The following is a 14,745-nucleotide window of genomic DNA, read 5'->3' on the forward strand; positions in this document are numbered from 1 at the left end:
CCGGAGCCGGCCGCATCTCTACCTGCAGCGGATCCGCATTGCCAACCCCACCGAGCGGGTGGCCGCGTTCGAGGCCTCGGCCCCAGCTTCTGCGCCCTCGCTGGGCAGCCGCTTTGCCAGCAGCCTGGAGAAGGTGGAGGAGCGGCAGTTCCTGCTCTCCTCCGGTCGCCTGCTACTGGCCGGGAGCCCCAAGGTGGTGCTTATGGTGGTGGCTGCCAAGAAGCTCGTGAGCCGGGTGCAGGTCGCGCCCAAATCCCACTTTGACGAAACCGTGCTCTCCGTGGTGTACACCTCAGAGCCCATCGAGGTCTCCAGGCTGGAGGAGACCTTCAGCAAGCTGAGGGAGTCGGCCAAGAAAGAGATGCTGGAGGTGATGCAGATGGGGGTGGAAGATCTTTTCCAGGAGCACCAACAGACCTGGTCAGACCTGTTCATTTCAGGTAAGGAAAGCGATGCTCAACTTCCAAAGGGTTGCTTTAGGGGGCAGCTGGAAGCTCGGTGACCTGGTTGCTGTAAGGTCTCCAGAGGCTCCACCCTTCCTGACAGGTTTCTCTCGGGGGCCAGAAGGCATGTTGTGGGATAGTAAAACAGCGTTCCTGGTTCGGAACCCAGCAAACTTTACAAAAGCGGAATATTCCTTACTGCATAAAGGACATGATAGAAGAACATTTCTAATCAAACTCTGCATGTGCCGGCTTTCACGTCTTCAGGAACTTTACTGATTTGTCCAGCATATCAGCTCTAAGTTGGAAATAGAGTTGACCTCTAGTGACAGTATAAAGGACAGATTTCTTCGTGGAAGTTAAGGACTGTCCTACAAGGATGCTTTTTCTTAAAATAAGATTTTCATGGCCTTGCATGAAAGAGTAGCTGCCCAAGTAATGTAGAACTTGCTATTTTATAGCCAGTAGATAGATGTTCCTTTGACAGATCATTCTGGTAGAGTCATGATGACAGCTCCATAAGGCATCTCTATATCAAACTAGCTTTGCCTTTAGTGGGAGCTTGGCGTTCAAACTCCAAGTAGCAGAGAGAGCGTCTAAGAAAATAGAAGGAAACATTTCACTTCAGTGTTTCATAGGCAAAGGTTTCTTAGATGTTATAAAGAATGCCTGTGTATTGAACGACGACATGCACATTTGATCTTTTTTTTCTCCTAGTTACTGTCATATTCGTGTGTGAGCCTCTTGACTCTTGGTTGTTTTCTTCTATTACAGGGGTTGAAATGAGAAAGATCACAGATTCGCATACACCATCCAGTGAGACTGTTAACATGACCCTCTACTATGTGCTGTCAAGCATGCCAGCTCCTCTGCTAGATCCACTCATTAGTGGTGAGGACAGAGAAAAAATGGAAGCCAGCTTGAACTATGCTGACCACTGCTTCAGTGGCCACGCGACCATGCATGCAGAGAACCTGTGGCCAGCAAAGCTGACCAGTGTCGCCCAGATCTTGCAACTCTCAGACCTGTGGAAGCTCACTCTCCAGAAACGGGGATGCAAGGGTCTTGTGGCAGCTGGAGTCCATGGACTTATGCAGGGAATGGTGCTTAGTTTTGGGGGTCTGCAGTTCACAGAAAACCATCTTCAGTTTCAGGCTGACCCCGATGTACTTCATAACAGCTATTCCTTACGTGGGATCCATTACAATAAGGACTTGATTAATCTAGCTGTTCTGCTGGATGCTGAAGGAAAGCCCTTCTTGCACGTGTCTGTGAAATTCCAAGACAAGCCAGTTAGACTATATGCGTGTGAGGCAGGCTGTATGAATGAGCCTGTGGAGCTGACCTCAGAGGCACGAGGTCATACGTTCCCCGTCATGGTGACTCAACCCATCACACCACTGCTTTATATATCAACAGATTTGATCCACTTGCAGGACCTGAGACACACACTCCATCTAAAAGCTATTCTGGCTCATGAGGAACATATGGCCAAGCAATACCCAGGCTTACCCTTCCTGTTCTGGTTCAGCGTGGCCTCCTTAATCACATTGTTTCACTTGTTTCTGTTCAAACTCATCTACAACGAATATTGCGGGCCAGGAGCCAAGCCGCTCTTCAGGAGTAAGGTATAAGGCTGCTGCTTTTGGCTGCTGTCCACTGAGTGTTGTCAACCTGATTTTCTGTCAGCTGTGCCTAGGGAGGTTCTGTCTTGGACTGTGAGGATTTTCAGTCTCTCTTGCAACAAGTGATCTGTGACCTCTTCTTGCAAGAAGTACATTAGGGCAGGGATTGGAGCGGTAGGGCTCACAAACATTAGAAAAGATAAATCCACTGTTGTTAAACAGTTGTAAGGCTGCAGATCAAGGCAGACACAGCTTTTCTGTCCTTTTTCACACGTTGGTGTAGGACATTGCTTGTTTTTAAGCCAACGGTTGCAGCTGTGTTACGAGATTATGTTTCTTGTTACGCAGTACCGGAATGCTTGTGAGAGAGCTGCTATACTTTACTACTGTGTGGGAGACGTGCACGCTTGTCTGCCTGGTTTGAATGTGTGATGTGTCATACAAGAACACATAAATGCAAGCTAGCGTTCTTAGGTCAAGGTGCTGACTTGTTGGGACTACTAGTAAATGTTCATAGATTTACAGACACTGTGCAGTCCTCCATCAAACCACGTTTACCACCATCATTCTGGGAAAGTGCTGAGCTAGTGTTTCTCTCATTCAGACAAAATACATAGCTGTGTTAAGAAAAGTACTGAGTGATTTTTACTGTGAGTTAGAGGTTCTGACTTCAAGCTCTACTGCATCTCACTTTGGTGTAAAGGATTTGAAATTCTTGGTTTGAGTTGCCTTAGAAAACTTAGTTGCTAGTAAAAACTTAGTACAGAATAGACAATAGACAGTGATTTCTGTTCTTAGTACTGGTACTTTCTGGTTGCGTGTTGATATGGAGTGGAAATAAAAGATGAGACTGGATTTGTTGTGTGAGCTAGCCATACAGTTCAGAGAGCTAGCCATATAGTTCAGAGGCATCTCTCCTTAGGGTTGAACAGAATTAAATGTAGCTTGTGTTTAAAAAAAAAAAAAAAAAAGGAAGTAAAAGAGGACATAGTTAAATAGTGCTGTCAGAGGAAAAGTTCTAGCTTTAGATTGCCCTGTTTTTCCAAATTAATAAAAGCAAATTCAATTTTGGATAGCTAAGGCTGGACAGATGGTACTGGACTAAACTTGACAGTACATAAAGGGTGTTTAAAGTCAGTTGGCAATTTCCCTCTCAGCTCACTGGCTCTGTAATATTGAGCACTGGAGATCAGGCCTGATCCCAGTCAGGTCTGAATAACTGTCATCTATTGAAAGAATGAGAGTAGAAGGTGCTTGTGGCTAGACAAACTAACCTAGGAAGAGGTAGGATAGATATGTATATTAAAGATAACTGCAGTTATAAGCCTATGATCACGATCAAAACCTTAGTGCAAAAGGAGGAAGCGGTCAGGAAGTAATTTCAATTATTGTGTATACAGCTGCACCCTGACATGCATCCTGAAATGTGTCCTTGAAATTATAAAATTATGTCCTTTTTTCACTGCTGTCTGTCTGGTTGCCTTTGTCATCTACAAGACTTGCCTTCTGCCTTTTACAGAATGACTTGTTAACCATTACTACAGGTAACTGTCCCCGACACTAGTCTCTGAAACGCCGAGAAGCTTCACAGCTACACACCAGGGCTGACATAACACCTCCTCCTTCTTGACACTGCAAAAAGCCTTGCAGTGGACAGCAAACAAGTCTGTTGCCTCGTCTTAATTGGACCTACTTAAAATGAAGATGATGCAGAACTTGATTCCAGAAACAGGGATGAAGTGGAAGCCAGCTGAAGCTCAAAATCTCTGTAGCAGTAAGCAAGATTAACGGTGTTGAAGTAACACCCCATTTCATTAATTGAATGGGAACATCCCAGTGTCCAAGTGAACTTAGTCCTGCTTTCAGCCTCCATTTGCACAAGACATCTGACAATTTTGCAGCTGAGAACAAGGACCTTTTGAAAGCAACAATCCTTTTGTGCCTTGTTAAGAGAGGAATCTGAGACTTGGAAGGTGTGGTTATTCAAGAGTTTATCCCAGAAGCTTCTGTAATAGATGTTTCCTTTTCCTTGTAAGCTGTTAATTCCCTAAGAGTAATCCATTTGGTGAAAATACTTGAAGATATACCAAGTCCTTTGATATTTTGATTTGTTTTTTAATTTTACGGGAAAATAAAGAATGATGGTTCCCTTCAGAGAGTTAACTTAACTAGAAAACTTCAGTGTAACCTCCTTTCTGGTATACATTTTTTTAATTTATTGCTTGGGGGGGAGGGGGAGGATGTTAATAATTTTGCCTCCACTTCAGTAACAAGTCAGTCAATTGAACTGTAGATATCTAAGTGCTGGTAACAGGTTTTTCAGCCTTTATGATTGTAGAGTGCAAAACCAATTTAATGAAATTGTTTTCTGGATTTACACTTGGAAACGCTGATCTGCAGGTTTCCTGTTCTAAGCATATTGAGACTTTGTGCATTGATTTGTTTTGGCTATGGGGGGGAGACATCCCACTTTCTAGTGATTTAAAGATTGTTTGGTTTTAAAATACCAAAGCTGTTGTTTCTAAATAAATATCTTTCAGTCTAATCTGATCACCAGAGTGTGGTTGTATTTTCTTTTTTCTTTTTTTTTTTTTTTGTCTGCATTCTCTCCTCCCCTTGCTCTCCACCCAGTTAAAACAAGCAGCGCCTTATGCTACATCTGTGGCCAATATTGACTACAAAAGTGCTTGGATGAAAAGGAAATACAGTGTGGAAAATAATACATAAATGGGTCTAAGCTGGGAACAGACAATTTGGAAGGCACAATAAGAGACTGAAACACACAGGGTGGTGCTAATCTCCATTTCCCTGGCTCTGTGTAACCTTGTTCTATCTTGAGGCATGCAGGCCAAGCTTTAGTTTTAATACACAGAAACAAACTCGGGGCACAATCAAGTAGCAGATTTAATGGCCATCGAGCAAGTAATGAATTTGGCACATTTGGTGCTCCCAGTGAAAAGCTAGGGCAGGATTTAACTTTGAATTTTTAAATAGGTTACTGCCTAGTTTCAGATGAAAAACCTCCCTCAGAAAAGTAGGTCTAGCATAGTTACTACCCTAAAAGGGACTAGACTAAGGATAGTGAAGCAATGGAGTACCTTATAAATTGTACAATAAGTACACTGTGTATTGAAAGAGATATTAGCTATCTATCTTGAGATGCAGGCCAAGCTTTAGTTTTAATACACAGAAACAAACTCGGGGCACAATCAAGTAGCAGATTTAATGGCCATCGAGCAAGTAATGAATTTGGCACATTTGGTGCTCCCAGTGAAAAGCTAGGGCAGGATTTAACTTTGAATTTTTAAATAGGTTACTGCCTAGTTTCAGATGAAAAACCTCCCTCAGAAAAGTAGGTCTAGCATAGTTACTACCCTAAAAGGGACTAGACTAAGGATAGTGAAGCAATGGAGTACCTTATAAATTGTACAATAAGTACACTGTGTATTGAAAGAGATATTAGCTATTAACGCTTTAACAGAACGTACCAGAAGTTCCTGCTGTTTCTTACTGAAGTTCCATGAGCTGCTCAGTTTCTGTGAAACATCTGGCACGAAGATGATAAGAGCTTCTAGGGAGCTGTTTCCAAGCCACGATGGTATCAGCTGGAGGCTGAGCCTTTTGATGTTCACTTGCAGAACTGCCAACAGTATGATGCCCGCTGAGTCCAAGAAAGATACTTCAGCCTATTTAGACTAGACCTGAAAAAGACGGATAAGCAATTGTTACATAAAGCAGGAGGAGTGGAACAAAACAAAACAAAGCAAAAAGCTTTGAGAGTGTTTTACATTAAAAATATGATGATTCTTAAGAGCCTTCCCCCCATATAATAAAAGAACTGTTTCAGGATTCCTTTACAAAGAAGAAAGGGAAAAAGAAAGAATAGGGTTTCTCTACAGTGTGCAAGATAGCAGAAGGCTATTTGTGAAATGATTGCAGAAATGCTTAAAAAACTAAACAAAATTCCATGTTTACAAGCACACCGATAAAACAGGAAAGTTGAAACACTAACTGATCATCCAAAATTTATACTTAATTTTTAGTTGGTATTCAGTGAAAATGATAGTGGCATGGAAGTTAAACCGAAAAGCATAGTATGTTGTTTAGCTTGTAAATTCAGACATTAAGAAGAGAGCCAACTAATTAATGAAAAAAATTTTTAGAATCTCAATTCTGCACTCAGTTAATCCTGATTTATGCTTTTGTCAGATAATAAATACAAGATGCCAGAACAGAGTTTGGTTGATTCCATTTGAAATTCAGAATGCAGCTTTCTCAAGTGCTATTGTTTGGGTAGGATAATACATTCTTGAGAAGCAGACAAAACAGCAAAGCATTATATACTTCTGCCTTCCACATGTGTGCTCCAGGCATCTTTCATCCAAATCAGTACCTACTGCTGAATGGAAGCTATGAAAATCAGGGATCTTGCTGCTTGTTAATACTGACGTTAAACAATAGATTTCAGCTTTTCTGAAACCTCTAGTTTGGTCTGTATGTACAAGGCAACTCTCATTACAAAACTGGCATTATGATATTTGTTTCCATTCTAATAAGTTTGCTCCCTTTGCATGACCTGGCTTATGGGATAGAGATGTTTGTTTTTTAAATAACCAGTAACAGTTTTTCAGGTGAAGGGTAGGTGGATGGAAACATGTCAGAGGATGGAAAATTCCCGTAGTAGAAGAAAAAAAGGAAGAAATAGACACAAGGGTAAGTGTTGATATCAAGTCACTGATCTCAAATGTCCAGTAATTAATTAGGACACTTTCTTTTGTGGCAGCAGCTTTGTAGTGGTCTAAATGCCTGCTCTTGTCTGGTTTGTCCTATTGGTGAAAAAGGTTTAACCTTTTTCATTAACAAGCTCACACTGCATAATACCACGGGTCAGCATGCTGATTTGGGGTGTAAAAATGCTCATTTGCAATGCTACAGGAACCCTATTATCTTCCAGGGATGTGCTACTGATCTAACAATTAAAGGTAAATAGGAAAGAAATTAAGTCTGGCTCACCACGCTACACCAGTGTTTCTCCGTCACCACGGACAGCTGGTTCTTTGTATTGCTTGAAACATCTTCCACTTCAAAGTGATTACAGTTTGTTTTATTGAAGAAGTATGGCATGCTAAAACACATGCAACTTGATCTAGAAAAGAAGATACAGGTTTTCATGTGTATGAAATGAGAGCATAGGCATATGAGATGCGGCATAGGCAGTTAATGAAAAAGTTCTCTCAAAACAGTAACTAGGTGCTGTGCTATTCCGTTCTTATTACAGGGGCACGATTAGCATTACTGCTCTCAGCCTTTAGCAAATCCAAAGTTATTTTACTTAGCTTGAATACACTGAAGTACAGTTAATCCACATCAAATTGTTGCATTGGCTAAGAGCTGCATCTCAGCTGACACATGAGAATTTGTTTTAAGCCAACTTGATTTGATTATCTGTCAGAAAAATGAAACCGTTCAAACAGGCTTTATATAACATTGGTCAGTTTTGACCGATGGCTGTATCTTCACTTGTATCACATTAAATCACAGCCTATATTTGTACCTTGCAATGTTCTGTACAAAAACAGTCTGTATTTTAAAAAAATCAACCTCTCTTAGAGACTTTTTTTTTAAACCTCCTACTTTTAAAACACACATCCTATTTTGTATGTCTTCTAGACTTTGGCTGCGGGATTCCTGCCCACCCACCCACTGTATCTAGAGTTGTTGGAGGGGAAGACGCAAGACTTTACAGCTGGCCCTGGCAGGTTAGTCATTTTTGAGCTTTCCCTGGAACAGTTAGGGTTGTGCTACCCTCACACAACGTGGCTGAACAAAACCAGGTCCTATATTACATTTGATGCATCTTGCCTGTCATGTCTTAGGTTTTGAATATTACATTCTGATCACTCCCAAAGTTTCCAATCTTTTTAAGAAAGCTCCGAATGTGCCACCTCTTGCTGGTTATGCAGGCTTTCATGTTCTTTCAGTAGTCTTGGGGACCATCCCGTATTTAAGCAAGATGACTGTGAAATTCAGCGGAGCATACAATGCCTACGGGAGCATAGTTGTACATGGAGTTAAAAAATACATTTCTGCAGCAAATGAAATGCTCTATTTAGGTCAGACTTAGTGAGAGCTTTGGAAGAAACAACATTAAAAAAAAAAAAAGAAGCTTTTGGATGATAGGGAAGGAGGAAAACCTTTTCTGTGGCCAGGAGTTGGAAACTTGTTGCTTAAAAGCCTCCCACCATCTTCCAGCAGTAAGTTGTGTTCTGGGTGCAGGAAGAAAGTGCAACAATGAAAAATCAGTAAGCAAAAATCTGAGCCTTACTTGCTATGTTGATCCTAGGCCTCCATCAATACAGTTCAAATGGCAAATGGTATCACACCTGTGGAGGAACCCTCATTGCAACCAACTGGGTGATGACAGCTGCACACTGCATCAGGTAAATAATGGAGTTAAAGTCTGTACGCAGGAAGTAGTGCATGACCAGAGACAGATGAAGCAAAACTGTATTAATGCCAGTTCTCCCTTTCCCAATTAAGAGCTCCGAGTTTCACATCCTATCTTTTGATTATAACTAATAGGTCAGAAGAATGATACCTTTTAATTTTCTTAAAATAAAAGTAGAGGGGAAAAAATGCCTCATACAATTACCTGAATTATATACTCTTCATTTTCTGTAAATAACTACAAACTTCATTATATTTTCAAGTTGCTATTAAAATTCAGCTGCGTTGCCTGTTTCTATAATATATGTGGCAGTGAGATCCATAGATTAACTAATGAATCCACTCTCTGAAGAAATAATCACAAATGCTTTGAATATACCAGTCATTTTCAGTAAGCTCTTCGTATTATGGGGCAGTATAACAAAGAAATGATCAGGTACAGCTATGCCCTTTCATCATCAAAACTGTTTCCACAAAGACAACCCTATTTTGGTTTGGTAGCATATGTCCTTGAATATGTAACATACAGTTCTTGGTTATTGTAACACTAAGTTGTAGAAAATGCCATAATATGAAACAAGAAGGATTGGCTGCATGTCATTGTTATAAATCCTACATATTATACCTATCACATAGCTGTTTATCAGTGAAGCTGTTTATTGCTGTCAAAAAAGCAGTCCAAATTGTTTACTTCACTGAAGAATACGAGCTGAATCCTGCAAAGGTTAGAGGCATCTTGAGTTTGTTAATGAAGCCTTAAGCAGGAGTTACAGGAAGGCTTGGAGATGGAATGATTATTAAGCCTAGCACACGATGCTTTCTCCTTAGCAAATCAGTCAGACGTTGGTTCAGCTCCAGACAAATGATGCATGTGATGTGAGATCTTAAGGATATTCGTACTGAATATCTCAGGTGGCAAAGATGCAGATGCCTAAGCAGCAAACCAGCAGCTGCATAACTGAGTGTTAGTCATTTTCTTGCCCAGTTCTTCTAGGAAATATCAAGCACTTCTTGGAAAATACAACCTAGCAGCTGTGGAAGAAGGATCAATTGCACTTCCTCCAGAAAAAAAAAATCATTGTCAATGAGAACTGGGATCCACAGAATGTTGCAAATGGGTAAGTTGGTGGCAAGTATTTTTTCAGTTATTTGATGCAGAGCAAAAATCAAACTGCCTGAATCCCACCCACCCTGAGTTGTGGCAGCTAAATGCATAAATGTTTAGAGCCTCCTGTTACAGCTCACAGTGGTACTTCTAAATGTTTGCTCATAGATGAGAGTTGAGTCTCCAGTTTGTACCTTTCCCCCTCAACATAAAGAACTTTCAATATTAATTGCTTATTGATTAATTGTGTTTTCAGATGCCATTTTGCATGTTCATGCTTGGGTGGGAAGCTGTTCTATGCAATGATTTATTTCATAGAGTGGAAGGGAATGAATTCATTTACACAACACTCTTTGAAGCCCTCCTACAAACGGCAAAAACAGAGTATTATTGATCAATGGTATTAGTATCTTTGCTGCTGAAGGACTCCTATGTCCTGCTGCAGGCTAAGGGTATTAGCAAAGAAATCCCCTCAGTTTCCAGGTCCTTGGAGTTAGTCCTAACACATGCTTGGTTTTGCTGAAAAGAACCTATAAAAGGCAATTTCCAGAAAGCTGCCAGCAGGAAAGTGGACAGTTCTGCCCCGGTGGGATGGGGGAGAGAATGAGAAGAGTAAAAGTGAGAAAACTTGTGGGTTGAGATAAGAACAGTTTAATAATTTGAAATAGAATAAAGTAAAATAGGAATAATAATAAAAGAATACACAAAGCAAGTGATGCACAATGCAATTGCTCACCACTCGCTGACCGATGCCCAGCCAGTCCCCGAGCAGCGGCCCCCCCGGCCAGCTTTCCCCAGTTTCTATACTGGGCATGATGTCACATGGTATGGAATATCCCTTTGGCCAGTTTGGGTGAGCTGTCCTGGCTGTGCCCCCTCCCAGCTTCTTGTGCACCTCCAGCCTTCTCAGTCGGTAGAGCATGGGAAGCTGCAAAGTCCTTGGCTAGTGTAAGCACTGCTCAGCAACAACTAAAACATCGGTGTGTTATCAACATTGTTCTCATCCTAAATCCAAAACACAGCACTGTACCAGCTACTAGGAAGAAAATTAACTCTATCCCAGCCAAAACCAGGGCAAGGGAATAGTCTTCCAGTCCATGGATTTCCCCATTGCTTTGAGGGTGGAGGAATCTTTACTTCTTATGTACTAGCCTCCTTGCTCCCGTGCATCTCTTTTGAATAGGCCAAGTGCTGTACAACTGCTGAGTATTCATGCTACTGTGTCTTAATCTATTTGCAAACCTCTTCACCCCTTCCCTTTCTCTTCCCCACTCTCAAATGTGTGCATATGACCACAGGTATGACATTGCTTTGATCAAACTCACTGAACACGACACCTTAAGTGACCACATTAAGCTGGCCTGCCTCCTCCCTGCACAAAGCATCCTATCACCCAGCGCTGCCTGCTATGTGACAGGATGAGGAAGACTGCAGAGTAAGTACCTGGACATTTGCAAAATTGTGGAGCAAAATCTTTCAGTATTGCCTTTTCCTTTGAGATTGATTGGAAAAAGCCTGTTGATGGTGCTCAAGATCCCCTCAACCTCAGTGTAGTGAGGTAGTTTATCAGGCCCCGCTTCACTCACACAGTATGATTTTTCCCTGCCTTTCAAGTTTATTTTGCTTGTCATGGGGCTAGTAATGCACTAGAGGGCCCTGTACTAAGCTTTTAGAAGCCATTGTAACACAAATGTTAACAGTGTGCAGACTGGTGAATTTGCTAATCCTAACATACCCCGCTGAATAACTGAAAAGACACATAAGGGAATAGATGTAAAGTGAAGAAAATCTCAGAGGCTTCAGCAGAAATGTCAGCTCGGCTCAAGAGGCAATTCCTAGAGTGATAAGTAAATTGCAAACTCCTGAACAAAAAGCAGCCCTTTATTTCTCTAACAATGAGACATTTTTAAATGGAATCCAAATTATTAGTACGTTAAGGCTTTTTTTTTTTTTTAAATATATAAAAGAATGGAGCTAAGGAATGGATTATACAGCTTCTCCTTTAACGCAGCCCCTATGGAGTTTCTTACCTGGAGGGATAACACCCAGATCCTGAGAGAAACTTAACAATGCAGTTTTGTTGTTTCTTCAGTGCCAGCTGGTACCATGACCCTTTTGTTTCTATTCCCTCCCAGCAAATGGAGCTCTTCCAGAGGACCTGCAGCAAGGCCTTTTGCTGGTGGTGGATTATGCAACTTGTTCCAAGCCTAGCTGGTGGGGACGCACAGTGAAACCCACCACGGTTTGCGCTGGTGGGGATGGAGTCACCTCCAGTTGTAATGTGAGTCTAGAGAACACCGCTCTTGGGCTTGGTTTCAGACACAAACATGTCTGATGGGAAAGAAAGCTTAAAAAAAAAAAAAAGAGGAGGAGCTATTCACACTACGACTGCCATTAACTGTGTCCCCCCTTCCTCCCAGGGGGACTCCGGTGGCCCGCTGAACTGCCAAGGTGCTGCTGGCAGGTGGGAAGTGCATGGTATCATCAGCTTTGGCTCTGCTTTTGGCTGCAACTATTATCACAAGCCTTCTGTCTTCACTTGGGTCTCTGCTTACAATAGCTGGAACCAGCAGGTAAGGTTCTAGGTATTGCTGCTAGAGAATAGACACTTAGCTATTTCTGAGGTTCTCTCTGGTTGAGATTTCTGCCACCTACTCAGGGAGCTGTATCACTTTTGATTCAAATGCTACCTTACATACAAGTAACCTCTGTAGAGAAGCCCTTACCAGTGCAAAAGCAGTCTCTGCAGCAAAAATAAAGTATCCTCTTCTTAAATAGTTATCCAAATTATTTTCACTTTTAATTAAGTCTTTATATTTAGGAATGCATTCTTCTTTTATACTGGAGCTATACTTACAGTCATTAAAGATTTTACTGGTATGACTTCAGAAGTGATTACTCAAATTTGTATTCATCAATAACACTGACAGTTGCAATTGCATCCCAGAAGGCAGTGCACGCTGCTCAAGTCTGGAACATCAATTGTTTTTTAATTTAATATAAACTTTAATCTAAAAAGTGACTGAGAAGCAAAAATCTTATTTTAGTTATTTAAATCCTGCATCTTGGATGCAACATATACTATTCACAAATTCCTGGGTCTCATGATCTGATTTTTCACTTGTTTTACATTTTTGCAGGTTATGGCAACCAACTAATCCAAAGAAAACTAGATGATAGATGCCAAGAAGGAAAACAGTTTGAATAGTCATAATCATGACACCTTTGATCACAAAGAGCTGGGAAATTACGCTTTTAACAACAGAAGTATTATACCTAACCATACTGCAATAAACTATTTTTCACAAGATGAAAGAAAAACATGTGTCCCTGTCACTTCTTCCTGTGTATTGTCAGGACCAGCGCCTGTATTTAGTGATAATGCTGGAGACCTCTTACAGCCTTTCCCCTGCCTTGGGCTGGAGCTTGCTACCCTCACCTGGGGGAAGATGCGAGCCTGCTGTGAAGAGGCTGGGCAGTAGGAAGAGTTCGAGAGCCACAGGAACAGCTCCAGGGGGTAGGGGGTGAGAAAGCGAGGCACTGGCAGGGCTGAAGGCAGCAGGCAGGCAGCTGTCAGGACCCCTGAGTCTGCGAGCGGGACTCACCAGAGCAAGCAGCGGCAATGCCCAGCGGGAAGGCAGCACGGGTGCAAGCAGGTCCATGCAGGTGAGTGTGGGAGCGCTGCAAAATGCTTTTACAGTGAGGTTTTTAACACCCTGAGATCTTGGGACTTAGCAAGGGGAAGGATAAAATCCTGCAGCAAGTGCCAGCAGCGTCTCTGCAGACCTATCTCCTTCATGTCCCCATTGCTTGTTTTTAAGTCATTCAAATGCCAGGTGAAGACCTCTGAACTATCGCTGTCGGCTGACACACAGACACAAATAAGGATTTTTTGCAGAGCACAAGCAGAATCACCACCTTTTAGCCTGGTACTACATTAAAGCCCCTATTTATATTTCTTTCATTGTACTAAAAGGTAGGTAGTATAAAATCAAGGTGGATTTTTGTTGTGTTTTTCTTCTCCCTCCTGACACATATTTTGGCGGATTTAAAAGTAAAACGATTGATGAAAAACCAAGGACAAGCGACTCAAAGGTAAGCAGTAGATAGAGTAAGGAAAAGACTGGAAGTTCGTTGCGAGAACAGAAATGCATCTGAGTTCAGAGAAAAATTTTTCTAGGTTTGCGGTTCCTTTCAGTCAGATATTTTGCAGTTGTTACCTTTGGATTGACAATAAATAAATAAACAAACATAAATTGTATTAAATAAATAAGAGAAAACATGGCTGGTTTTTATTTTTTGATGGCTGTTTATCATCTTTGGGGACTGTACTTTTATTACTTTTCTTCTACTTTACAACCATTGACCACCATTGTGCTGCGAAGAGCCCAGCAGGATACTTGTTCTGCCTACTGTCAGGCTCTGCTGAGAAATAGCAGGCTTTATTGGATTTTTATTTACCTTATTAAAAATGTAATTTCACCTATCTGAAAGAGCAGGGGATCTGAGGAGGGCTTTTTTCAATCACCTCTACTATGTTGAGGGGGGGAAAAAGAAAAAAAGACAGAGCCGAACGGACTGATCAGCAACCCAGTCCCCTGGTTTGTTCTTTATCAGTGAAGATACGGGTTGCCCAGTTATCCAAGAGTCACCAGCTTCAGCATAATGTCCCGAGTTGTTTTCATGAGTATCATTAATGTGAAATTGTAAATGATTGATTAATAGTTCTAAAATGAAAATCGTTAGAGGTTACTTTTCTGTATGGAGCATGGATGTCAATTCTGTGCAGCACGAAAGAGGACAGAAAAGGTAATCATGAAGCTCAAACAGTAAAAATTGGGTATGTATATGCTTCTGTAAAAACTGAAACAAGACTGAAATTTTATTCATTTTCCTTTTGAAATATTTAGACAATATTGTGGAAATATCTGAGCTCATTTGAACATATCAACACAAATTATTAATCATCTGGAAATTCCCATTAAGAACAAATGCTAAAAGTTTGATTAAAAAAATTCAACAGTTCTAGTTTGTGATCACTGAAATAAGTAACCCATCTTTTCATGGGCTTCTTTAAGATTTGGATAGAAGTACCACAGAGAATAAAACCTACAGCAAATGATTT

At 41.3% G+C, this 14,745-nt stretch overlaps 2 protein-coding genes across 2 annotated transcripts in view; both read left to right on the top strand.

The window, feature by feature from the left end:
* Nucleotides 1-4,619, top strand: part of KIAA2013 (KIAA2013 ortholog) — a 7,767-nt gene extending 3,148 nt beyond the window's left edge. The window contains exons 2-4 of the mRNA XM_019474719.1: nucleotides 7-440; nucleotides 1,218-2,071; nucleotides 3,588-4,619. Coding sequence (XP_019330264.1) covers nucleotides 7-440; nucleotides 1,218-2,071; nucleotides 3,588-3,632 — 1,333 coding nt within the window. The 3' untranslated portion in view covers nucleotides 3,633-4,619. The remainder of the gene's footprint in view (nucleotides 1-6; nucleotides 441-1,217; nucleotides 2,072-3,587) is intronic.
* On the top strand, nucleotides 3,773-12,832 carry LOC103907562 (chymotrypsin-like elastase family member 2A). Its single transcript, XM_009289775.1, is given in 9 exon segments — nucleotides 3,773-3,842; nucleotides 7,739-7,831; nucleotides 8,412-8,508; nucleotides 9,501-9,582; nucleotides 9,584-9,633; nucleotides 10,919-11,055; nucleotides 11,756-11,901; nucleotides 12,041-12,193; nucleotides 12,761-12,832. Coding segments are annotated over 9 exon segments (846 nt in total). The 3' UTR covers nucleotides 12,779-12,832.
* The last annotated feature ends 1,913 nt before the right edge of the window (nucleotides 12,833-14,745 follow it).

Source organism: Aptenodytes forsteri, unplaced genomic scaffold, assembly GCF_000699145.1.
Source record: "Aptenodytes forsteri isolate BGI_AS27 unplaced genomic scaffold, ASM69914v1 Scaffold61, whole genome shotgun sequence".
Taxonomy (NCBI): Eukaryota; Metazoa; Chordata; class Aves; order Sphenisciformes; family Spheniscidae; genus Aptenodytes; species Aptenodytes forsteri.